This window comes from Phyllopteryx taeniolatus, chromosome 4 (genome assembly GCF_024500385.1).
Source record: "Phyllopteryx taeniolatus isolate TA_2022b chromosome 4, UOR_Ptae_1.2, whole genome shotgun sequence".
NCBI lineage: Eukaryota > Metazoa > Chordata > Actinopteri > Syngnathiformes > Syngnathidae > Phyllopteryx > Phyllopteryx taeniolatus.
In genome coordinates, this window is record NC_084505.1 from 145,079 (window position 1) to 171,933 (window position 26,855).

General features: G+C 45.3%; 1 protein-coding gene across 7 annotated transcripts in view; it reads left to right on the top strand.

Moving 5' to 3' along the window:
- Nucleotides 1-26,855, top strand: part of carm1 (coactivator-associated arginine methyltransferase 1) — a 200,798-nt gene that overhangs the window by 64,366 nt on the left and 109,577 nt on the right. For all 7 annotated transcript variants that reach the window (XR_009788317.1, XR_009788318.1, XM_061771988.1 and 4 more), the window contains 3 exons: nt 16,364-16,474; nt 20,131-20,308; nt 20,423-20,513. Coding sequence is in view for 5 of the 7 variants with exons in the window: in XM_061771988.1 (XP_061627972.1) it covers nt 16,364-16,474; nt 20,131-20,308; nt 20,423-20,513 (380 nt within the window). In the remaining 2 variants the exon portion in view is untranslated. The remainder of the gene's footprint in view (nt 1-16,363; nt 16,475-20,130; nt 20,309-20,422; nt 20,514-26,855) is intronic.

Here is a 26,855-nt window from a genome sequence, read left to right on the forward strand (position 1 = left end):
GACTGAAATAAGTATTTAACAAATATTTAAGTATGCAGATCTTCTCTCGATCTGTCATATGTATCTGCATATGCTTTGGGGCTGTTGCTGACCAACACGGACTTTCATCTCCCACCACAGATTTTCAATTGGGTTGTGGTCTGGAGACTGGGTAGGCCACTCCAGGACCTTGAAAAGGTTCTTACGGGGCCACTCCTTAGTTGCCCGGGCTGTGTGTTTGTGATCATTGTCATGCTGGAAGACCCAGCTACGTTCCATCTTCAATGCTCTTACGGAGGGAAGGAGGTTTTTGCCCAAAATCTCACAATACATGGCTCCATTCATCCTCGCCTTATTATGGATCAGCCGTCCTCTCCCCTTTGCAGAAAAGCAGCCCAAAGCATGATGTTTCCATCCCATCCCTCACAGTAGGTGTGGTGTTCTTGGAATGCCAGTTATTACTCCTCTTCCTCTAAACACAGCGAGTGGAGTTTATACCATAAAGTTCTATTTTTGTCCCATCTGACCACATGACATTCTCCCAATCCTCCTCTGGATCATCCAGACGGTCACTGGCAAACTTTAGACTGGCCTGGACATGTGCTGGCTCAAGCAGGGGGACCTTTTGGGCCCTGCAGGATTTGAATCCATGATGACATAGAGTCTTACTAATGGTAACATGATTGTGCTCCCAGCTCTCTTCGGGTCATTGACCAAGTCCCCCTGTGTAGTTTTGGGCTGATTCCTCAGCATTGTCAAGAGAATTAATACCCACAAGGTGAGATTTTGCATTGAGTCCCAGGTCGAGGGAGATTGTCAATCATCTTGTATTTCTTCCATCTTTTAATAATAATGCCAACAGTTGATCTCTTCACACCAAGCTGCTTTCCTATTGCAGAGTAGCTCATCCCAGCCTTGTGCAGACCTGCACACCTTTGAGGGTGTGGAGAAGTGTCTTTTATACAGATGGAGTTAAAACAGGTGCCATTAATACAAACATGTGGAGAATAGAAGAGCTTCTTAAAGATGAAGTAAAAGGTCTATGAGAGCCAGAATTCTTGGTGGTTGGTAGGTGTCCTCATATTTATTTTTGGTACTCCAGCGAACCACAGTGAGAGCCTTTATCCACAAATGGTGAAAACAGAACAGTGGTGAACCTTCCCAGGAGTGAACCACGAACCAAAATTACCCCAAGAGCGCAGCGACGACTCATCCAAGAAGTCACAAAAGACCCAACCACAACACCATCCAAAGAACTGCAGGGCTCACTTGCCTCAGTTAAGGTCAGTGTTCATAACTCCACCATAAGTAAGAGACTTGACAAAAATGGCTTGCATGGCAGAATTCCAAGACGAAAACCACTGCTGAGCAAAAAGAACATGAAGGCTTGTCTCAATTTTGTCAGAAGACATCTTGATGAAGTCTTTTGGGAAAATACTCTGTGGTCTGACGAGACAAAAGTTGAACTTTTTGGATGGTGTGTGTACATCTGGTGTAAAAGTAACACCGCATTTCAGAGAAAGAACACCATACCAACAGTAAAAATGGTGGTGGAATTGTGATGGTCTGGGGCTTTTTTGCAGCTTCAGGACCTGGAAGACTTGCTGTAATAAATGGAACCATGAATTCTGCTGTCTACCAAAAAACCCTGAAGGAGAATTACCGGCCATCTGTTCGTGACCTCAAGCTGAAACGACCTTGGGTTCTGCAGCAGGACAATGATCCAAAACACACCAGTAAGTCCAAATGGCAAAACTTTGGAGTGGCCTAGTCAAAGTCCTGACCTGAATCCTATTAAGATGCTCTGGCATGACCTTAAAAAAGGCTTTTCATTCTCAAAAACCCTTCAATGTGGCTGAATTACAACAATTCAGCAAAGATAAGTGGGGCAAAATTCCTCCACAGCGCTGTAAGAGATTCAAACGCTTGATTGCAGTTGTTGCTGCTAAGGGTGGCCCAACCAATTAGGTTTGGGGGCAATCACTTTTTCACACAGGGCGTTGTATGTTTTTCTCCCTTAATAATAATAAAAAAAAATTAAAAACTGCATTTTGTGTTTACTTGTGTTGTCTTTGACTACAATCTAAATTTGTTTGATGATCTGAAACATGTAAGTGTGACAAACATGCACAAAATTAACAAATCAGGACTAACACTTTTTCACACCATTGTTTTCTGTAAATGACACTTGGCTGGTCAAATCACGTTACTTAGAAGCTTGAACACACTGACTTCAAATGATCAATTTGCCCCGCCATGCGAGCAGTACACTGTGCAATGAGTCTCGAGGAAGCAGAAACACTGCATGCGTGTGTGAGCGCCATGCCGCTTCCGAAGAGAGGCATATTTACCAATCCATGTAGAAAAATCCCAGATATGTTCAGCTGCCACCGCCTCAAAGTGTTCCCCATAGTCCAGAGTCAGCTGTGACTGAAAAACAGGTGGAATGGCAGCAACAGGAGGAACAGGCAGTGACAGGACAGTGACAGCAAGGAAGCGTCTGCAAGGGGGAAGCTAATGAAATGGTAATTACTTCTAAGCAGTGGGTTCATGGACAGGCTCTGACTGTATGTCTGTAAAATACTGTATCTGGCTCTAAACTCTTTGTATTCAAGAGCTTCTAGGCCAGTGCTTCTCGAACTTTTTACCTACTCCAATACTACCTCAAAAAATACTTGGAACCCCAAGTACAACCATAATAACCAGCATTAAAATAGTGTAGCGTGCCCAAGTGTTCATCAAAAACATGGCATTTTATTCCTAAAAAAGTATATTTCACATTTTTGTTAGCCACAGTTGACAGGCATGGTTTGAACATTAACACTGCACTTCAATATAGAAAATAAAAATCTGGAGTTTGTGATTCAATTAAATTAATTAAATCCAATGAAATCCAAAATGTACTGTAACTAGAGTTGGGCATTGAGAATCGAGACCCGATTCGAACCAGGACTAACATTCCGGTTCTCCCGGAATCGTTCAAATTCAAAATTTCAGTTCTCAGTTTCGATGCCTACAATCTGCCGACACTGAATAAGAAAGTGGCGAAAACCAACGAAGAAGCAGCGAAAACCAATGAAGAACGCATACGAAGACATGCTTGTGCCCAACAGCGGCGGCAAAAAAAAGTGTGTCTTTGTTAAAATACAGTGGGGCAAAAAAGTATTTAGTTAGCCAATTGTGCAAGTTCTCCCACTCAAAAAGATGAGAGCGGTCTGTAATTTTCATCATAGGTATACCTCACCTATGAGAGACAAAATTAGAAAAAAAATCCCGAAAATCACATTCTGATTTTTTGTTTTTTATTTATGAGCAAATTATGGTGGAAAATAAGTATTTGGTCACCTACAGACAAGCAATATTTCTGGCTCTCACAGACCTTAACTTCTTTAAGAGGCTCCTCTGTCCTCCACTCGTTACCTGTACTAATGGCACCTGTTTGAACCTGTTATCAGTATAAAAGACGCCTGTCCACAACCTCAAACAGTCACACTCCAAAATCCACTATGGCCAACACCAAAGAGCTGTCAAAGGACACCAGAAACAAAATTGTAGACCTGCACCAGGCTGGGAAGACTGAATCTGTAATAGGTAAGCAGCTTTGTGTGAAGAAATCAACTGTGGGAGCAATTACTAGAAAATGGAAGACATAAAACACCACTTATAATCTCCCTTGATCTGAGGCGCCACGCAAGATCTCACCCCGTGGGGTCAAAATGATCACAATAACAGTGAGCAAAAATCCCAGACCCACACGGGGGAACCTAGTGACTGAGCTGCAGAGAGCTGGGAACAAAGGCTAACATCAGTAACACACTGCGCCCCCAGGGACTCAAATCCTGCAGTGCCAGACGTGTCCCCCTGCTTAAACCAGTACATGTCCAGGCCCGTCTTAAGTTTGCTAGAGAGCATTTGGATGATCCAGAAGAGGATTGCGAGAATGTCATATGGTCAGATGAAATCAAAATAGAATGTTTTTGTAAAAACTCAACTTGTCGTATTTGGGGGCGAAAGAATGCTGAGTTGCATCCAAAGAACACCATGTGAAGCATGGGGGTGGAAACATCATGCTTCGGGGCTGTTTTTCTGCAAAGGGACCAGGACGACTGATCCATGTAAAGGAAAGAATGAATGGGGCCATGTATCGTGAGATTTTGAGTGAAAACCTCCTTCCATCAGCAAGGGCATTGAAAATGAAACGTGGCTGGGTCTTTCAGCATGACAATGATCCCAAACACACCACCCGGTTAATAAAGGAGTGGCTTCGTAAGAAGCATTTCAAGGTCCTGGAGTGGCCTAGCCAATCTCCAGATCTCAACCCCATAGAAAATCTTTGGAGCGAGTTGAAAGTCTGTGTTGCCCAGCAACAGCCCCAAAACATCACTGCCCGAGAGGTGATCTGCATGGAGGAATGGGCCAAAATACCAGCAACAGTGTGTAAAAACCTTGTGGACTTACAGAAAATGTTTGACCTCTGTCATTGCCAACAAAGGGTAGATAACAAAGTATAGACATTAACTTTTGTTATTGACCAAATAGTTATTTTCCACCATAATTTGCGAATAAATTCTTTAAAAATGGTCCTCAGTCATAAAAGGGTGGCATGCCCTCTACAGGTCGGGGATGAGATCCTGCCCCAAGTGGAGGAGTTCAAGTATCTTAGGGTCTTGTTCACGAGTGAGGGAAGAATGGAACGGGAGATTGACAGGCGGATCGGTGCAGCGTCTGCAGTGATGCGGACTTTGTATCGGTCCGTTGTGGTAAAGAAGGAGCTAAGCCGAAAGGCGAAGCTCTCAATTTACCGGTCGATCTACGTTCCTGCCCTCACCTATGGTCACGAGCTGTGGGTCGTGACCGAAAGAACAAGATCCCGGATACAAGGGGCCGAAATGAGTTTCCTCCGCAAGGTGTCCGGGCTCTCCCTTAGAGATAGGGTGAGAAGCTCGGTCATCTGGGAGGATCTCAGAGTAAAGTCGCTGCTCCTCCACATTGAGAGGAGCCAGATGAGGTGGCTGGGGAATCTGATTCGGATGCCTCCCGGACGCCTCCCTGGTGAGGTGTTCCGGGCACGTCCCACCGGGAAGAGACCCCGGGGACGACCCAGGACACGCTGGAGAGACTACGTCCTTCGGCTGGCCTGGGAACGCCTCGGGATCCACCCGGAAGAGCTGAATGAAGTGGCTGGGGAGAGGGAAGTCTGGGCGTCCCTTGCTAATGCTACTGCCCCCGCGACCCGACCCGGATAAGCGGTAGAAAATGGATGGATGGATGGATTCTTTAAAAATCAGTGATTTTCGGGAGGGTTTTTTTTTCCTCATTTTGTATACCTCTGTGATGAAAATTACAGGCCTCTCTCATCTTTTTAAGTGGAAGAACTTGCACATTTGGTGGCTGACTAAATAATTTTTTTGCTCCACTGTATATACCCTTTCTGTTAGTTCCAGAATTAAACACCTGTTTAGTCTTGCTGTGGCGCAATGAAGGCAGAGAATGGGACTGACGTATTTCCAGGTCACAGATATCCAGGATGACGAGATCCAATTCCAAAAGACATGCCTCCCATGTCTATGTGGCCGGCATGTTGAATGAGGGGCATTGATGTGACGGCCATGTGACGACGGTTATATCTATTGTCTATTGTGCATAGAGCAGAGAGAGAACAGTATGGCTGCGGCGTTAATTTTGAGGAGTACAAAACACAAGTCTTTGGACTCAGGAACATGCTATTTTCGGTACAGTAACAGTTTTTTTGTCAAGCAGTTAGCCTTTTACAACGGATTTGGAACTAGCAAGCACATTAATTCCTCGTGGCTCATGAAAGTGACTCGCCTATGATGAGTACTGTACATCAACAATGTAGCCATGACCATGCCTGGTAAGTTTGGATAAAATGTGAAAATTTAAAACTTTCTCAAAGTTTTTTTAAATATTTATTTGCAATAACTTTGTACTGTACTGGGCGTTTTAGGCCACGAAAAAAACCCTACAAAACAATTTTGTACTGTACGGTAATATGGGTGCATATGGCCTAAAAAAAGTGCTTCAATGTAACGGGTAATCGGCTAAATCATATCTCCTGCATCCTCCTCTCGAACACCAACTGCCCACGTCTTTCCTCACGACATCCATCAACCATCTCTTTGGTCTTCCTCTAGCTCTCTTGCCTGGCAGCTCCATCCTCATCATACTTCTACCAATATACTCACTATTTCTCCTCTGGATGTGTCCAAACCATCAAAGTCTGCTCTCTCTAACTTTGTCTCCAAATCATCGAATCTTGGCTGTCCCTCTGAGCTCATTTCTAATGTTATCCAAACTGGTAACTCCGAGAGCGAACCTCAACATCTTAATTTCCGCCACCTCCAGCTCTGCTTCCTGTTGTCTCTTTAGTACCACTGTCTCTAATCCGTACATCATGGCTGGCCTCACCACTGTTGTATAAACTTTGCCCTTCATCCTAGCAGAGACTCTTCTGTCACATAACACACCTGATACCTTCCTCCACCCGTTCCAACCTGCTTGGACCCGTTTCTTCACTTCCTGACCACACTCACCATTGCTCTGGACGGTTGACCCCAAGTATTTAAAGTCCTCCACCCTTGCTATCTCTTCTCCCTGTAGCCTCACTCTTCCCCCACCGCCCCCCTCATTCATGCACATATATTCTGCCTTACTTCGGCAAATATTCATTCCTCTGCTTTCCAGTGTATGCCTCCATCTTTCTAACTGTTCCTCCACCTGCTCCCTGCTTTCACTGCAGATCACAATGTCATCTGCAAACATCATGGTCCACGGGGATTCCAGTCTAACCTCATCTGTCAGCCTATCCATCACCACTGCAAACAGGAAGGGGCTCAGGGCTGATCTCTGATGCAGTCCCACCTCCACCTTAAATTCATCTGTCACACCAACAGCACACCTCACCACTGTTCTGCTGCCCTCGTACATGTCCTGTATGATTCTAACATACTTCTCTGCCACTCCAGACTTCTGCATGCAGTACCACAGTTCCTCTCTGGGTACTCTGTCATAGGCTTTCTCTAGATCGACAAAGACACAATGTAGCTCCTTCTGACCTTCTCCGTACTTTTCCATCGACATCCTCAAGGGAAATAAGGCATCTGTGGTACTCTTTCTAGGCATGAAACCATACTGTTGCTCGCAAATACTCACTTCTGTCCTCAGTCTAGCCTCCACTACTCTTTCCCATAACTTCATTGTGTGGCTCATTAACTTTATTCCTTTATTGTTCCCACAGCTCTGGACATCACCCTTGTTCTTAAAAATGGCCACGAGCACACTTTTCCTCCATTCCTCAGGCATCTTCTCGCGTGCTAGAATTCTATTGAACAAGCTGGTCAAAAACTCCACAGCCACCTCTCCTAGATGCTTCCATACATCCACAGGAATGTCATCAGGACCAACTGCCTTTCCATTTTTCATCCTCTTTAATGCCTTTCTAACTTTCCCCTTACTCCTCATTGCCACTTCCTGGTCCACCACACTTGCCTCTTCTACTCTCCCTTCTCTCTCATTTTCCTCATTCATCAACTCCTCAAAGTATTCTTTCCATCTATCTAGCACACTACTGGCACCAGTCAACATATTTCCATCTCTATCCTTAATCACCCTAACCTGTTGCACATCCTTCCCATTTCTATCCCTCTGTCTGGCCAACCTGAGATAGATCCTTTTCTCCTTCTTTAGTGTCCAGCCTGGCATACATGTCATCATATGCCTCTTGTTTGGCCTTTGCTACCTCTACCTTTGCCCTATGTCGCATCTCAATGAATTCCTTTCGCCTCTCCTCGGTCCTCTCATTGTCCTACTTCTTCTTAGCTAACCTTTTTCCTTGTATGATTTCTGTACTATGAGGTTCCACCACCAAGTCTCCTTCTCTCCTTTCCTGCCAGAAGATACACCAAGTACTCTCCTGCCTGCCTCTCTGATCACCTTGGCCGCAGTGGTCCAGTCTTCTGGAAGCTTGCTGTCCACCGAGAGCCTGTCTCACCTTTTCCCGAAAAGCTGCACAACACTCGTCCTGTCTCAGCTTCCACCACATGGTTCTCTGCTCTGCCTTCGTCTTCCTAATCTTCCTCCCCACCACCATAGTCATCTTACACACCACCATCCTATGCTGTCTAGCCACACACTCGCCTACCACTACCTTACAGTCGGTAACCTCCTTCAGATTACATCGTCTGCACAAGATGTAATCCACCTGCGTGCTTCTACCTCCGCTCTTGTAGGTCACCCTATGTTCCTGCCTCTTCTGGAAAAAAGTGTTCACTCCAGCCATTTGCATCCTTTTTGAAAAGTCTACCACCATCTGTCCCTCAGAGTTCCTTTCCTAGATGCCGTAATTACCCATCACTTCTTCATCACCCCTATTTCCCTCACCAACATGTCCATTACAATCTGCACCAATCACGACACTCTCTCTGTCCGGGATGCTCAGAACTACTTCATCTAGCTCCAAGGCCACTCCAAAACTTTTTTTTTTTATATAAAGCCATTCAGACGACCACCACCATGTTTGACTGTTGGTATGATGTTTTCATTTTTAAAATATTATTATTATTTTTTTTTTTGGTCTTGTTCGGCAGAATGGAGGACATGTATCCCTTTAATGCCGGAAGAGTTTTACTGTGTCACAGTGGAGTTTTTAAGCTGTTCTTTTTACACCAGATGTAACTAGAGACACACCTTCCATCTCCACCTTTCATCTCATCAGTCCAAAAAGCATTCTTCCAAAAGTCTTGGGAATCATTCAGATGTTTTTTTGTTTGTTTGTTTTTTCCCAAAAAGTAAGACGAACCGACAATGTTCTTTTTAGTCAGCAGTGGTTTTCGCCTTGTAACTCTGCCATGGATGCCATTTTTGCCCAGTCTCTTCCTTATTGTTTTGTTATGAACAGTAACTGTGGCAAGGGAGGCCTTGTAGTTCCTTAGAAGTTGACGTGAGTTCCTTTGTGGCCTTCTGGATGAGTCATTGCTGTTCTCTTGGGGTAATCTTTGGAGGCCGGCCACTCCTGGGAAGCTTCACCACTGTTCCATGTTTTCTCCATGTGAGGATAATGTCTCTCCCTATGGTTTGCTGGAATCCTAAAGCTTTAGATATGGCTTTTGTAACCCTTTCTAGACTGATAGATGTCCATCCATCCATCTTCTACCGCTTATCCGAGGTCGGGTCGCGGGGGCAGTAGCTTTAGCAGGGACGCCCAGACTTCCCTTTCCCCAGCCACTTCATCCATCTCTTCCGGGGGATCCCGAGGCGTTCCCAGGCCAGCCGAGAGAGGTAGTCTCTCCAGCATGTCCTGGGTCGTCCCCGGGGTCTCCTCCCGGTGGGACGTGCCCGGAACACCTCACCAGGGAGGCGTCCGAATCAGATGCCCCAGCCACCTCATCTGGCTCCTCTCGATGTGGAGGAGCAGCGACTCTACTCTGAGATCCTCCCGGATAACCAAGCTTCTCACCCTATCTCTAAGGGAGAGCCCGGACACCCTGCGGAGGAAACTCATTTCGGCCGCTTGTATCCGGAATCCCGTTCTTTCGGTCACGACCCACAGCTCGTGACCATAGGTGAGGGTAGGAACGTAGATCGACCGGTAAATCGAGAGCTTCGCCTTTTGGCTTAGCCCCTTCTTTAGCACAACTGATCGATACAAAGTCCGCATCACTGCAGACGCTGCACCGATCCACCTATCGATCTCTCGTTCCGTTCTTCCCTCACTCGTGAACAAGACCCTAAGATAGTTGAACTCCTCCACTTGGGGCAGGATCTCATCCCCGACCTGGATAGGGCACGCCACCCTTTTCCGACTGAGGACCATGGTCTCAGATTTGGAGGTGCTGATTCTCATCCCAGCCGCTTCACACTCGGCTGTGAACTGCTCCAATGAGAGTTGGAGGTCACGGCTTGATGAAGCCAACAGAACCACATCATCTGCAAAAAGCAGAGATGCAATACTGAGGCCACCAAACCAGACCCCCTCTACGCCTCGGCTGCGCCTAGAAATTCTGTCCATAAACTTTATGAACAGAATCGGTGACAAAGGGCAGCCTTGGCGGAGTCCAACCCTCACCGGAAACGAGTCCAACTTACTGCCGGATATGCGGACCAAACTCTGACTCCGGTCGTACAGGGACAGAACAGCCCGTATCAGGGAGTTCGGTACCCCATACTCCCGAAGCACCCCCCACAGGACCACCCGAGGGACACGGTCGAACGCCTTCTCCAAGTCCACAAAACACATGTAGACTGGTTGGGCGAACTCCCATGCACCCTCGAGGACCCTGCAAAGGGTGTAGAGCTGGTCCACTGTTCCACGGCCAGGACGAAAACCACACTGCTCCTCTTGAATATGGGATTCAACTTTCCGACGGACCCTCCTCTCCAGCACCCCTAAATAGACCTTACCAGGGAGGCTGAGGAGTATGATCCCCCTGTAGTTGGAACACACCCTCCGGACCACCACCCCAGTCTGCCAATCCAGAGGCACTGTCCCCGATGTCCACGTGATGTTGCAGAGGCGTGTCAACCAGGACAGCCCTACAAAATCCAGAGCCTTGAGGAACTCCGGGCGAATCTCATCCACCCCCGGGGCCCTGCCACCGAGGAGCTTTTTAACCACCTCGGTGACCTCAACCCCAGAGATAGGAGAGCCCGCTTCAGAGAACCCAGACTCTGCTCCCTCATGGGAAGGCGTGTCGGTGGAATTGAGGAGGTCTTCGAAGTATTCTCCCCACCGGCTCACAACGTCCCGAGTCGAGGTCAGCAGCGCCCCATCCCCACTATACACAGTGTTGATGGTGCACTGCTTTCCCCTCCTGAGACGTCGGATGGTGGACCAGAATTTCCTCGAAGCCGTCCGGAAGTCTTTCTCCATGGCCTCACCGAACTCCTCCCATGCCCGAGTTTTTGCTTCAGCGACCACCAAAGCTGCATTCCGCTTGGCCAGCCGGTATCCATCAGCTGCCTCAGGAGTCCCACAGGCCAAAAAGGCCCGATAGGACTCCTTCTTCAGCTCGACGGCATCCCTCACCATTGGTGTCCACCAACGGGTTCGGGGATTGCCGCCACGACAGGCACGGACCACCTTACGGCCACAACTCCGGTCGGCCGCCTCAGCAATGGAACATGGTCCACTCGGACTCGATGTCCCCCGCCTCCCCCAGAAAATGAGCAAAGTTCTGTCGAAGGTGGGAGTTGAAACTCCTTCTGACAGGGGATTCCGCCAGAGGTTCCCAGCAGACCCTCACAATACGTTTGGGACTGCCACGTCGGACCGGCATCTTCCCCCACCATCGGACCCAACTCACCACCAGGTGGTGATCAGTTGACAGCTTCGCCCCTCTCTTTACCCAAGTGTCCAAGACATGCGGCCGCAAGTCCGATAACACGACCACAAAGTCGATCATCGAACTGCGACCTAGGGTGTCCTGGTGCCAAGTGCACGTGTGGACACCCTTATGCTTGAACATGGTGTTCATTATGGACAATCCGTGACGAGCACAGAAGTCCAATAACAGAACACCGCTCGGGTTCTGATTGGGGGGGCCGTTTCTCCCAATCACGCCCTTCCAGGTCTCACTGTCATTGCCCACGTGAGCATTGAAGTCCCCACTGATAGATGTCAATTACTTTATTTCTCGATCTTTGGATCGTGTCATTTTATTGCAGCTTTTTTTCAATCTTTTGTCCGACTTGAGTTTGTCGGGACATTTTCGGTTTCAGTGATGTCTTTTGAACAGGTCTGGAGGTAATCAGGCGTGGGTCTGAAATTCACCCAAAACTGTGATTTGATTCAACAAGGGGGGTAATTACTTTTTCACACAGGGCCCACAAAAATTGTCAAAAGTCAATAGTGCGCATTGTACATAGATATTGTGGAAAAGGTAAAAAAAAAAACTTTTACATTTTATAAATGTATGCAGAAAAATATGAGCACAACTGTGTTTTCTCGTTTAAATATATGCAAATCAGTCGCCTTTCGGAAAAAATAAGCCGTCGCTGTTGTCATAGGCTGTTTTGTAATCAGTCTGGCATGTATTACAATCACTAACCAATTACAAGCGACGATCCCCCCCAAGCTGAGAACAATAGTAGACTAGCCGACGACTTGAACACCTAGTGCAGATTTGAAAAGGACACTTACACACCCCACACCCACTCCACCGCACCACCGACCACAATCACACCTCTGACTTCTGCGTTGACCAGCCACGAACAGGATGTGAGACGCATCTTCAAACAACAAAAGATTAACAGCGGCAGGCCCAGACGTTGTGTCCCCATCCGGCCTCAAAGTCTGCGTGGACAAGTTGCTCCAGTCTTCACACAGATCTTCAATAGATCTCTGGAACTGTGCGAAGTACAATCCTGTTTCAAACGCTCCACCATCATCCCAGTCCCTGGTCTGAATGACTACAGGCCTGTAGCCTTGACATCTGTAGTCATGAAGTCCTATGAACGCCTCGTGCTGGATCACCTCAAGAGCGTCACAGGTCTCCTGCTGGACCCCCTGCAGTTTGCCTACCGAGCAAACCGGTCGGCGGATGATGCAGTCAACATGGGACTGCACTTCATCCTAGAACACCTCGACAGCGCAAGGACCTACGCGAGGATCCTGTTTGTGGACTTCAGCTCTGCGTTCAACACCATCATCCCTGAACTCCTTTCCTACAAGCTTCACCAGGTCAGTGTCTCGCCTGCCATCTGCCAGTGGATTTACAGCTTTCTCACGGGCAGGACACAGCAGGTGAGGCTGGGGGAGGCCACCTAATCCACACGCAGCATCAGCACCGGGGCGCCCCAAGGTTGTGTCCTCTCTCTGCTGCTCTTCTCGCTCTACACGAACGGCTGCACTTAGACGCACCTGGCTGTCAAACTCCTGAAGTTTGGAGATGACACCACTGTCATTGGCCTCATCAAAGACGGTGACGAGTCTGCATATCGACAGGAAGTGGAGCGGTTGGAGCTGTGGTGCGGCCGACACAACCTGGAGCTGAACACGCTCAAGACTGTAGAGATGATTGGGGACTTCAGGAGGCATCCCTCACCACAGCTGCCCCTCACGCTGCCCAGCTGCCTTGTGTCAACCGTCTGGACCTTCAAGTTACTGGGAATTACAGTCTCTCAGGACCTGAAGTGGGCGATCAACATCAACTCCATCCTCAAAAAGGCCCAGCAGATGATGTACTTCCTATGGCTTCTGAGGAAGCACGGCCTGCCACAGGAGCTGTTGAATCAGTTCTAAACTGCGGTCATCGAATCAGTACTGTGTTCTTCTATCACAGTCTGGTTTGGTGCTGTACAAAAAAGGACAAACTCTGACTGCAACGGACAAACAAAACTGCTGAAAAGATTGTTGGTACCCCCCTACAGACCCTTGAGGACTTGCACGCTGCCAGAACTAAGAAAAGAGCGTGCAAAATCCTCTTGGACCCTCCACATCCTGGTCACCAGCTCTTCCAGCTCCTTCCCTCAGGTAGGCGCTACTGAACAATGCAAACTAAAATCAGCAGACATTCCAACAGCTTCTTCCCTTTTCCCATCAACTTCTTAAACAGCTAACTTATTCCATTGCAACATGCTGCCAATTTTTTGTCTGGAGTTTGTTGTCACATTTCTGTCGGGCCAATTATACATTACTCGTGCACTCGCTGTAGTAGTCTCGCCAAGCTGCACTATTTGCACATCTGTTGTTGACCAATACTGGCCACTCATGCCAGAGTCGCATCTGCACCACTTGCACACTGACTGATGAGTATCTGCAACATTTGCACAATTTACATTGTCCAAGATTATCGCACGACTCGTCACTTTAAAGTGCGTACATTCCTTGAAGTCTCGGCACCCTTTGCACAATGGTCATTCCACCCGACTATTACTATATTAGTCACTCAAACTGCTCTAATTGCATGAGGACTCTGCATCTTTTTGCACAATTGTCAAAAAAATAAAAATAAATTGTACAGACATTACCAGATTACGAGCAACCTTTTATTGCTCAGCGACTGTTTTTCTCAATGTCTTGATTCTATTGTTTCAACATTGATGTATATATCCACACACGAGGAACAAGACCGAATATCATATTATATTGCTCTCCGTGACTGCGTGTTCACAATGAGTTGCACAAGCGTCCTGACTGCAAGCAATCAATCATATCACAGCAGGGAGTGTCCTGCGTAGAACTCAATCTGTTGTATGCGGAAAGTCACGTGACAAGAGGCGGAACACAGGATAGCTGACTCGCTGTGTATGCTATGCTAACAATCTTAACTAGGATTGATGTATTTATCATTTATTCATGCAAATATGGTATTATACATGTAAACATGAACAAAGCCCAAACACTGTTTATTGTCATGTTTGGTGGCTCTGTGGTGACATAGTGTTTAAAAAAAGACACTGTAGATGTTCAAAGTTCCTACGGGAGCTTGGAAACGGTCCTTTTTCCCATTCACCCGAGCGAGGTGAAAGTGTTTTTGCCTGGTTTGCCAAATGCGGAAGTAGTTTTCGATTATACCTGTTTGGAAGTCATAACAAGATGTTGGCAGCAAATTGGCAGTTGCCGGCAGTTTCTTTGAAGACTAAAAAAAAAAGTAATTCCTGGTAATGAACAATTTTAGTGGTGAGAATAACCGTGAAATGCGGTTAAAAAAAAACACAATAAATACGCGGTATACCATCCAATGTGTAATCGTCCCGTGTCTTGTGTCGGCGTTTTACAGTTGTGCTCATAAGTTTACATACCCTGGCATAATTTGACTTCTTGGCCATTTTTCAGAGAATATGAATGATAACACACAAACTTTTTTCACTTATGGTTAGTGCTTGTGTGAAGCCATTTATTATCAAACAACTGTTTACTCTTTTTAAATCATAATGACAACAGAAACTACACAAATGACCCTCATCAAAAGTTTACATATCCTTGAGATTTTGGCCTGACAACATGCACACAAGTTGAGACAAATGGGTTTGAATGGCTTACTAAAGGTAACCATCCACACCTGTGATCTGTCTGCTTGTAATCAGTGTCTATAAAGGTTCAGTGAGTATCTGGGCTCCTGACAGACCCTTGACTGACATCTCTGGATTCTGAGTCATGGGGAAAGCAAAAGAATTGTAAAAAGATCTGGAGGAAAAGGTAATTGAACTGTATAAAACAGGAAAGGGATATAAGAAAATATCCAAGGAACTGAGAATTCCAACCAGTAGTGTTCAAACTCTAATTAAGAAGTGGAAAATGAGAGATTCTGTTGCAATCAAACCACGACCAGGTCGACCAACAAAGGTTTATGGTACAACGGCCAAGAAAATAGTTCGAGATGCAAAGAAAAACCCACAGATGACTGAAGCTGAAATACAGAACTCTGAAAAAAAGTGGTGTGGATGTTTCAAGATGCATAATAAGGAGGCGCTTGAAGAAAAATGGGCTGCATGGTCGAGTCGCCAGAAGAAAGCCATTGCTACGCCAATACCACAAAAAAATGACACTTACAATAAGCCAAACAGCACAGAGACTAGCCTCAAAACTTCTGGAACAAAATCATTTGGAGTGATGAGACCAAAATTTACCTTTTTGTCCACAACCATAAACGTTATATATACATATAGAGGAGTCAACAAGTACTATGATAAAAGGTACACCATTCCTACTCTGAAACATGGAGGTGGATCGCTGATGTTTTGGGGATCTGTGTGAATTACAAAGGCACGGGAAACTTGATCAAAGTTGATGGCAAGATGAATGCAGCATGTTATCAAAAAATACTAGAGGAAAATTTGCACTCATCAGCCTCGGAAGCTGTACATGGGACGCACTTTGATATTCCAACATGATAATGATCCAAAACACAAACCCAAGTCTACCTGTCAGTGGCTACAGCAGAATAAAGTCAAGGTTCTGGAGTGGCCATCTCAGTCTCCTGAACTCAGTATCATTGAGCCACTCTGGGGAGATCTCAAGCGTGCAGTTCATACAAGAATTGACAGCAACTGGAGGTCTTTTGCCAAGAAGAATGGACAGCTTTACCATCAGAGAAAATAAAGAGCCTCATCCACAACTCCCACAAAAGACTCCAAGCTGTCATTGATGTTAAAGGGGGCAATACATGCTATTAAAAACTGGGGTATGTAAACTTTTGATCAGGATCATTTGTGTAGTTTTTGTTGTCATTATTATTTAAAAAGAGTAAACACACACTAACCCTGAGTGAAAGAAATGTTTTTGTGTTCATATTCTCTGAAAAATGGCCAAGAAATTATAAATTCTGCCAGGGTATGTAAACTTATGAGCACAACTGTATATCCAGTGTACACAGTTTTTCATCAGACATCTATGCTATGTTAATGGATTTCATTGTTTCTCCAGATTGTGCTAGATGTTGGATGTGGCTCTGGGATCCTGTCTTTTTTTGCGGCCCAGGCAGGAGCAAAGAAGGTCTATGCTGTGGAAGCAAGCACAATGGCTCAGCATGCTGAGGTACAAATTCAAATAATTAAAAATATAAATGTGATGATTTGTTATACCAGTAAATTATTTATTGTATCTACTGAATAATAATGGTTCAAACCTCGAGAGATGTGCAGTTTCATTGAAAGTTAGAAAATTGTTTGATTGCAGTGATTGCCTCGAAAGGTTGCCCAACAAAATATAATAATAATTTTTGTGGCCAAGCGGAATGCAGCTTTGGTGGTTGCTGAAGCAAAAACCCGGGCATGGGAGGAGTTCGGTGAGGCGATGGAGAAAGACATCAGGACGGCTTTAAGGAAATTCTGGTCCACCATCCGCCGTCTCAGGAGGGGGAAACAGTGCACCATCAACACTGTGTATAGTGGGGATGGGGCGCTGCTGACCTCGACTCTGGACATTGTGAGCCATTGGGGAGAATACTTAGAAGACCTCCTCAGTTCCACCTACACACCTTCCCATGAGGGAGCAGAGTCTGGGTTCTCTGAGGCGGGCTCTCCTATCTCTGGGGTTGAGGTCACCGAGGTGGTTAAGAAGCTCCTCGGTGGCAAGGCCCCGGGGTGGATGAGATTCGCTGGATGTTATAGGGCTGTCCTGGTTAACACGCCTCTGCAACATCGCGTGGAAATCGGGGACAGTGCCTCTGGACTGGCAGACTGGGGTGGTGGTCCCCCTTTTTAAGAAGGAGGACCGGAGGTTGTGTTCCAACTACAGGGGGATCACACTCCTCAGCCTGCCTGGTAAGGTCTATTCAGGGGTGCTGGAGAGGAGGGTCTGTCAGGAAGTTGAATCTCAGATTCAGGAGGAGCAGTGTCGTTTTCGTCTAGGCTGTGGAACAGTGGACCAGCTCTACACCCTTGGCAGGGTCCTCGAGGGTCCATGGGAGTTCGCCCAACCAGTCTACATGTGTTTTGTGGACTTGGAGAAGGCGTTCAACCGTGTCCCTCGGGGGGTCCTGTGGTGGGTGCTTCGGGAGTATGGGGTATCGAACCCCCTGATACAGCCTGTTCAGTACCTGTACGACCGGAGTCAGAGTTTGGTCCGCATATCTGGAAGTAAGTCGGACTAGTTTCCGGTGAGGGTTGGACTCCGCCATGGCTGCCTTTTGTCACTGATTCTGTTCATAACTTTTATGGACAGAATTTCTAGGCACAGCCGAGGCGTAGAGGGGGTCTGGTTTGGTGGCCTCAGTATTGCATCTCTGCTTTTTGCAGATGATGTGGTGGCTTGCATGGCAGCAGCCGCCCATTGTTGTATGAATGTGTGTGTGAGTGGGTGAATGTGAGGCTTTGTAAAGCGCTTTGGGCACTGTGACCTTGTAGATAAAGCACAGTCCATTTGCAGTGCATTTACCATTTAATATTTGTTATATTAGTCTTGTGAACAGAGCCTGAAGATATTTTATTTGTTGTTCTACATTTCAATGGCAATGTTTAAGATTCTTTCAAATTAAAATTTAATTGCTCATAAAAAGGATGTACTTGAATTATTTTGCTCTGTCATGACAGTGGCATAAAAAAAACGTCATTTATCGTGATATTTCCATCCAACCATCCATTTTCCATACCGCTTCTCCTCACTAGGGTCGCGGGCGTGCTGGAGCCTATTCCAGCTATCTTTGGGCAAGAGGCGGGGTACACTGAACTGGTTGCCAGTCAATTGCAGGGCACATATATACAAACAACCATTCACACTCACATTCACACCTACGGGTAATTCAGAGACTTCAGTCAACCTACCATGCATGTTTTTGGGATGTGGGAGGAAACTGGAGTGCCCGGAGAAAACCCACACAGGCACGGGGAGAACATGCAAACTCCACACAGGCGGGGCCGGGATTTGAACCCCGGTCCTCAGAACTGTGAGGTAGATGTGCTAACCAGTCGGCCACCGTGCCGCCCGCTATATTTCCAATACATGGAAAAGGATGGCCAGTTGTGGCGACCCCTAAAGGTGAAAGGAAAAGATGACAATGCAAATTTCCAAAAGCATTTGCTCACCTGCCTTGACTCAGATATGAATTTAAGTGACATCCCATTATTAATCCATAAGGTTTAATATGACATAGGTCCGCCCTCTGCAATTGAGGTCAGGATTGTGCAGGCCAGTTAAGTTCATCCAAATAGAAAATCTCATCTGTGTCTTTATGAACCTTGCTTTGTGCACTAATGCACAGTAATGTTGGAACAGGAAGGGGCCATCTCCAAACTGTTCCTATAAAGTTGAAAATGTCCAAAACATTATCCCCTGAGCTCCAGTGAAAGGAACTCTGAATTCTTCAGCATACAAAGACATTTTGGACAGTCAAACAGTTTGGGGATTTTACCCCTTTTCCTGTTCCAGCATGTCTTTGCACCGGTGCACAAAGTAAGGTCCATAAAGACATGGATGAGAGAATTTGGTTTGGAGGAACTTGACTGGCTTGTACCGAGTCCTGCCTTCAACCCGCTACAACACCTTTGGGTTGATTTCAAGTGGACATTGAGCCAGGCCTTCTCATCTAACATCAGTGTGTGACCCCACAAATATGCTCCTGTTGTTAAGAATGCGCAAAAACTCCCATAAATTAACTCTCTAAACCGTGTTGAAAGTCTTCCCACAAGAGTTGAAGCTGCTGTAGCTACAAAGGGTAGACCAACATCATATTAAACTATATGGAATTAGAATAGGATATCACTTAAAATTCTATGTGAGTCAAGGTAGTTGAGCGAATATCTTTGGCAATATAGTGTATGATTTGAAGTGACATTTCTTTCTTAATCAATAGGGTTTAATAAGACATCGGTCTACCTTTTACAGCTGTAACAGCTTTAACTCTTCTGAAAAGGTTTTCCACCAGGTTCAGGGGTGTGTTGAGGGAATTTTTGGCCATTCCTCCAGAAGCACATTTGTTAGGCCACGCAGTGATGTTGGACAAGAAGGCCTAGTTCTCAGTCTGCACTTTAATACATCCCATGTCAAGTTGAGGTCAGGACTCTGTGCATGCCAGTCAAGTTTATCCACACCAAACTCTCATCATTGTCTTTATGGATCTTGCTTTGTGCACAGTCATGTTGGAACGGGAAGGGGCCATCCCCAAACTGTTCCCACAAAGTTGGGAGAAATTAATTGTTCGAGTTCTTGGTATGCTGAATCCTACAGAGTACCTTTCACTGGAACGGAGGAGCCACTGCTTTGGACAATTCCATGCTCCCAACGTTGTGGGAACATTCTTCCATTTCTAACATGGCTGTGCACCAGTGCACAAAGCGTGGTCCATAAAGACATGGATGAGAGAGTTTGGTGTGGCTGCACTTGACTGGCCTGCACAGAGTCCTGACCTCAACCTGATAGAACACCTTTGGGATGAATTACAGCGGAGACTTGAGAGCCAGGCCTTCTTGTCCAACATCACTGTGTGACCTCACAAATGTGCTTCTGGAAGAATGGTCATAAATTTGTATAAACACAAGCCTAAACCTAGTGGACAGCATTCCCAGAAGAGTTGAAGCTGTTATAGCTGCAAAGGGAGGACTGACGTCATATTGAAACCCTATGGATTAGGAGTGGGATGTCACTTTAATTCAAGTCAAGGCAGTTGAGCGAATACATTTGGCAATATAGTGTATATCGTCCTAAAAAAAGTATTGTGACAGGCCTACTCATCAGAAGTCTGTGCTACCTTGCAGGTGCTGGTTAACAGTAACCGTCTGGGAGAGCATGTGATCGTTGTCCCAGGAAAGGTGGAGGAGGTGACGCTCCCTGAACAAGTGGACATTATCATATCAGAGCCTATGGGCTACATGCTTTTCAATGAGCGGATGCTGGAGAGCTACTTGCATGCCAAGAAGTTCCTTAAACCCAACGGTAAAATTGATTTTAAAATACAGAGTAATATTGGATCAGTTGTTTTATTTTATATGATCAGTTTGTGAAATTCTAATTCATTTTTTGTTTCTTCTTTGTTGCTTATGTTTTTAGGTAAAATGTTCCCTACCATTGGGGATGTTCACCTTGCCCCTTTCACAGATGAGCAGCTGTACATGGAACAGTTCACAAAAGCCAATTTCTGGTGAGGATAAATAAAAGAGGCAAGAAATGATGTAGATCAGTGATTCTGAACTGCTCAAACCCGTTCTGGGTAGTTCTCAAAAAGCAAGTTTGAAAAAAATGTAGAGAGTTAATGTTCCTCCAATGTTTGACATTTATTTTTGAAAGCCATGCATCTTAAATGAGCAGCAGCAGTTAAATGCCTTGGTCACACTGTTGCTCTTTCTTGCTATCTCATATACAGTATATAGTGGTATCTTTGAAAGGCCCCAACGTTGTCCCAAACATTCAGTGAAAAGTATGCTCCAAAGTTAAATTTTTGGCGTCATTTTGCTTGTCTTCGCCATCTCATACGAGTGTCTGTGTGCTTCAGTAAATGTCATTTCAGCCAGCATCAAATGTTGAACTGTATGATTTTTTTCCTTCCTAGCCTTTATGCAAGTCATCCATCTCAAAAGCCGAAGCATTGACACACACATTGATCACATTAACTGTGGCACTTAATGCAAAACCACAAGAGCTCAACCCCCGCCCAAAAACATAATTTGTTTTTTTTCGTCTAAAGTTTGGGGTTAGAAATTTATAAATTTAGTTCGCCTCCTTCAGTCATCAATACTTGTAAAATATCATGGCTAAGATACTGTATTTACATTTTTTCAGACCACAGTTCGAATGTGTCTTAGCTGACTGTATGCCAGTATCCGTTAAGAATTGCAATAAGGCCCCTGTGTCTCTTTTTTCAGCAAGGCCACTGTGTCCCTTTTTAACCATAAACAGTCAGGTATTGTCGAGAAGTCTTGTAATTTGTAATCTTTTTGGCCATTATACTGTTTGTTTGTATATATTGTATATATTGTGTGTCCAGGAGACCAGGTGGAAAGGCAGTAAGGCTAGAAGTTTAGGGGGAGGGTTTAAATTATTTTACCATGGTGTAGATGGGAAGAGAAATGGAGTCGGGGTTATTTTAAAAGAAGAGTTGGCTAAGAATGTCTTGGAGGTGAAAAGAGTATCAGATCGAGTGATGAGGCTGAAATTTGAAATTGAGGGTGTTATGTGTAATGTGATTAGTGGCTATGCCCCACAGGTAGGATGTGACCTAGAGGTGAAAGAGAAATTCTGGAAGGAGCTAGATGATGTAGTTCTGAGCATCCCAGACAGAGAGAGTCGTAATTGGTGCAGATTGTAATGGACATGTTGGTGAAGGTAATAAGGGTGATGAAGAAGTGATGGGTAAGTACGGTATCCAGGAAAGGAACTTGGAGGGACAGATGGTGGTAGACTTTGCAACAAGGATGCAAATGGCTGTAGTGAACACTTTTTTCCAGAAGAGGCACGAACATAGGGTGACCTACAAGAGCGGAGGTAGAAGCACACAGGTGGATTACATCTTGTGCAGACGATGTAATCTGAAGGAGGTTACCAACTGTAAGGTAGTGGTAGGGGAGAGTGTGGCTAGACAGCATAGGATGGTGGTGTGTAAGATGACTCTGGTGGTGGGGAGGAAAATTAGGAAGACAAAGGCAGAGAAGAGAACCATGTGGTGGAAGCTGAGACAGGACGAGTGTTGTGCAGCTTTTCGGGAAGAGGTGATACAGGCTCTCGGTGGACGGGAAGAGCTTCCAGAAGACTGGACCACTGCAGCCAAGGTGATCAGAGAAGCAGGCAGGAGAGTACTTGGTGTATCTTCTGGCAGGAAAGGAGAGAAGGAGACTTGGTGGTGGAACCTCACAGTACAGGAAATCATACAAGGAAAACGGTTAGCTAAGAAGAAGTGGGACACTGAGAGGACCGAGGAGAGGCGAAAGGAATACATTGAGATGCGACACAGGGCAAAGGTAGAGGTGGCAAAGGCAAAACAAGAGGCATATGATGACATGTATGGCAGGTTGGACACTAAAGAAGGAGAAAAGGATCTATACAGGCTGGCCAGACAGAGGGATAGAGATGGGAAGGATGTGCAGCAGGTTAGGGTGATTAAGGATAGAGATGGAAATATGTTGACTGGTGCCAGCAGTGTGCTAGGTAGATGGAAAGAATACTTCGAGGAGTTGATGAATGAGGAAAATGATAGAGAAGGGAGAGTAGAAGAGGCAAGTGTGGTGGACCAGCAAGTGGCAATGATTAGTAAGGGGGAAGTTAGAAAGGCATTAAAGAGAATGAAAAATGGAAAGGCAGTTGGTCCTGATGACATTCCTGTGGAGGTATGGAAGCATCTAGGAGAGGTGGCTGTGGAGTTTTTGACCAGCTTGTTCAATAGAATTCTAGTGCGTGAGAAGATGCCTGAGGAATGGAGGAAAAGTGTACTGGTGCCCATTTTTAAGAACAAAGGTGATGTGCAGAGCTGTGGCAACTATAGAGGAATAAAGTTGATGAGCCACACAATGAAGTTATGGGAAAGAGTAGTGGAGGCTAGACTCAGGACAGAAGTGAGTATTTGCGAGCAACAGTATGGTTTCATGCCTAGAAAGAGTACCACAGATGCATTATTTGCCTTGAGGATGTTGATGGAAAAGTACAGAGAAGGTCAGAAGGAGCTACATTGTGTCTTTGTAGATCTAGAGAAAGCCTATGACAGAGTACCCAGAGAGGAACTGTGGTACTGCATGCGGAAGTCTGGAGTGGCAGAGAAGTATGTTAGAATAATACAGGACATGTACGAGGGCAGCAGAACAGCGGTTAGGTGTGCTGTCGGTGTGACAGAAGAATTTAAGGTGGACGTGGGACTGCATCAGGGATCAGCCCTGAGCCCCTTCCTTTTTGCAGTGGTGATGGATAGGCTGACAGATGAGGTTAGACTGGAATCCCCGTGGACCATGATGTTTGCAGATGACATTGTGATCTGCAGTGAAAGCAGGGAGCAGCTGGAGGAACAGTTAGAAAGATGGAGGCATGCACTGGAAAGAAGAGGAATGAAGATTAGCCGAAGTAAAACAGAATATATGTGCATGAATGAGAGGGGTGGTGGGGGAAGAATGAGGCTACAGGGAGAAGAGATGGCAAGGGTAGAGGACTTTAAATACTTGGGGTCAACCGTCCAGAGCAATGGTGAGTGTGGTCAGGAAGTGAAGAAACGGGTCCAAGCAGGTTGGAACGGGTGGAGGAAGGTGTCAGGTGTGTTATTTGACAGAAGAGTCTCTGCTAGGATGAAGGGCAAAGTTTATAAAACAGTGGTGAGGCCAGCCATGATGTATGGATTAGAGACAGTGGCACTGAAGAGAAAACAGGAAGCAGAGCTGGAGGTGGCGGAAATGAAGATGTTGAGGTTCGCTCTCGGAGTGACCAGGTTGGATAAAATTAGAAATGAGCTCATCAGAGGGACAGCCAAGGTTCGATGTTTTGGAGACAAAGTTAGAGAGAGCAGACTTCAATGGTTTGGACACGTCCAGAGGAGAGAGAGTGAGTATATTGGTAGAAGGATGATGAGGATGGAGCTGCCAGGCAAGAGAGCTAGAGGAAGACCAAAGAGAAGGTTGATGGATGTCGTGAGGGAAGACATGATGGCAGTTGGTGTTCGAGAGGAGGATGCAGGAGATAGGCTCTCATGGAAAAGGATGACGCGCTGTGGCGACCCCTAACGGGACAAGCCGAAAGGAAAAGAAGAAGATACTGTTTGTATATTGCATGTGGAAAAACACCATTTCATACCATGTTGACCTAATGACTAATGTGCACAATTGAGTTCATATGCTTCTTATGTCAACACAAAAAAGTGAATGTTCCATAAAGAATCCAAAATTATGGACATGTTTGTAAAACATTCATCTTATGTTTCACTATGATAATGCTAATTTTAGTGCTGTGTTTGCAGCATGTCGAATAGGCCCAAAGTGAATTCATGAATTCAGATTTTTGGTAATCAATTATGTGTCAAACTCCTTGAGGTCCAAATTTTCACATGACACAATTAGTCCAGGTTTGAGCACTGACTCAAATACTTGTCAAATACTGTCAACAGCTTCTGCGGGAAGTGAACTATGGCACTGTTGAGGGTGGTACGGCAATTTAGGTTCAATTTGAATCGACGGACAACCCTATATCATAAATGTGTAGGTGGTACTTGCGCCAGCAGAGGGGAAATATCAAGAAAACAGTGTGCATGAAGTTCAATCGTAAGAACAACATAATGTACGCGCTATGATATCTGTGTGCATCGACAGATTAAAAAAAAAAAAAAGTACCCAATCTCCCCCCCCGCCCCCATCAAATGGGATCCGTTATAAGTGTGGCTCTCAAGGCCTCATTCTTACTGATTCGTAAAAAAAACTAAATTCTTACTCTACAATATGTCACACTAACCCTTTTCGCTCAACTTATTTTCTCTGCCACAACTGAACAATAGATATTTCTGAACTTGATTAACATACAGTGGGGCAAAAAAGTATTTAGTCAGCCACCAGTTGTGCAAGTTCTCCCACTTATACAGATGAGAGGCCTGTAATTTTCATTATTGGTATACATCACCTGTGAGAGGCAAAATGACAAAAGCAAATCCAGAAAATCACATTGTCGGATTTTTAAAGAATTTATTAGCAAATTATGGTGGAAAATATTTGGTCACCTACACCCGTCTGAAGTTTGCTAGAGAGCATTTGGATGATCCAGAAGAGGATTGCAAGAATATGGTCAGATGAAACCAAAACAGAACTTTTTGGTAAAAACTCAACTTGTTGAAGGAGAAAGAGTGCTGAGTTGCATCCAAAGAACACCATACCTACTGTGAAGCATGGGGGTGGAAACCTCATGCTTTGGGGCTGTTTTTCTGCAAAGGGGCCAGGTCGACTGATCCGTATAAAGGAAAGTGAAAGTGAGCCACAGCTCGTGACCATAGGTGAGGGTAGGAACGTAGATCGACTGGTAAATTGAGAGCTTCGCCTTTCGGCTTAGCTCATTCTTTACCACAACGGACCGATACAAAGTCCGCATCACTGCAGACGCTGCACCAATCCGCCTGTCGGCCTCCCGTTCCATTCTTCCCTCGTGAACAACAACCCCGAGATACTTGAACTCCTCCAATTGGGGCAGGATCTCATCACCGACCTGGAGAGGGCATGCCACCCTTTTCTGACTGAGGACCATGGTCTCAGATTTGGAGGTGCTGATTCTCAGCCCAGCCGCTTCACACTCGGCTGCGAACTGCCCCAGTGAGAGTTGGAGGTCACGGCTTGATGAAGCGAACAGAACCACATCATCTGCAAAAAGCAGATATGCAATTCTGAGGCCCCTCTACGCCTCGGCTGGGCCTTGAAATTCTGTCCATAAAAGTTATGAACAGAATCGGTGACAAAGGGCAGCCTTGGCGGAGTCCAACCCACACCGGGAACAAGTCCGACTTACTGCCGGATATGCGGACTAAACTCTGACTCCGGTCGTACAGGGACCGAACAGCCCGTATCAGGTACCCCGAAGCACCCTCCACAGGACTTGTGTGTGTGTGTGTGTGTGTGTATATATATATATATATATATATATATATATATATATATATATATATATATATACACACACACACACACACACACACACACACACACACACACACACATATATATATACACATATATATGTATATATATATACATATATACACTCCTCAGCCTCCCTGGTAAGGTCTATTCAGGGGTGCTGGAGAGAAGGGTCCGTCGGGAAGTCGAATCTCAGATTTTCGTCCTGGCCGTGGAACAGTGGACCAGCTCTACACCCTCGGCAGGGTCCTCGAGGGTGCATGGGAGTTCGCCCTACCAGTCTACATGTGTTTTGTGGACTTGGAGAAGGCGTTCGACCGTGTCCCTCGGGGAGTCCTGTGGAGGGTGCTTCGGGAGTATGGGGTACCGAACCCCCTGATATATATATATATATATATATATATATATATATATATATATATATATATATATGTATGTATGTATGTACATATATATATATATATATATATATATGTATGTATGTATGTACATATATATATATATATATATATATATGTATGTATGTACATATATATATATATATATATATATATATGTATGTATGTACATATATATATAGGTATGTACATATATACATATATACACACACGTGTGTGTGTGTATATAAGTGTATATATATATATATATGTGTTTGTGTATGTATAGGTGTGTATATATATATATGTATGTATATGTGTATATATATGTACGTCTGTGTACTATAAATATATATATTGGCGTAATGTCCTCTGACCTCTTTGTCCTGGTCAGAACCTGAGCTGCAGCATTCTGAATGAGCTGCAGCTGTTTAATGCTCTTTTAAGGGGATGAAAATGGCAGTATTTTGAGGGAAGTAGCCCGTCAGCAACATACAATATTAAAAAAATGAATGAAAAAACTAT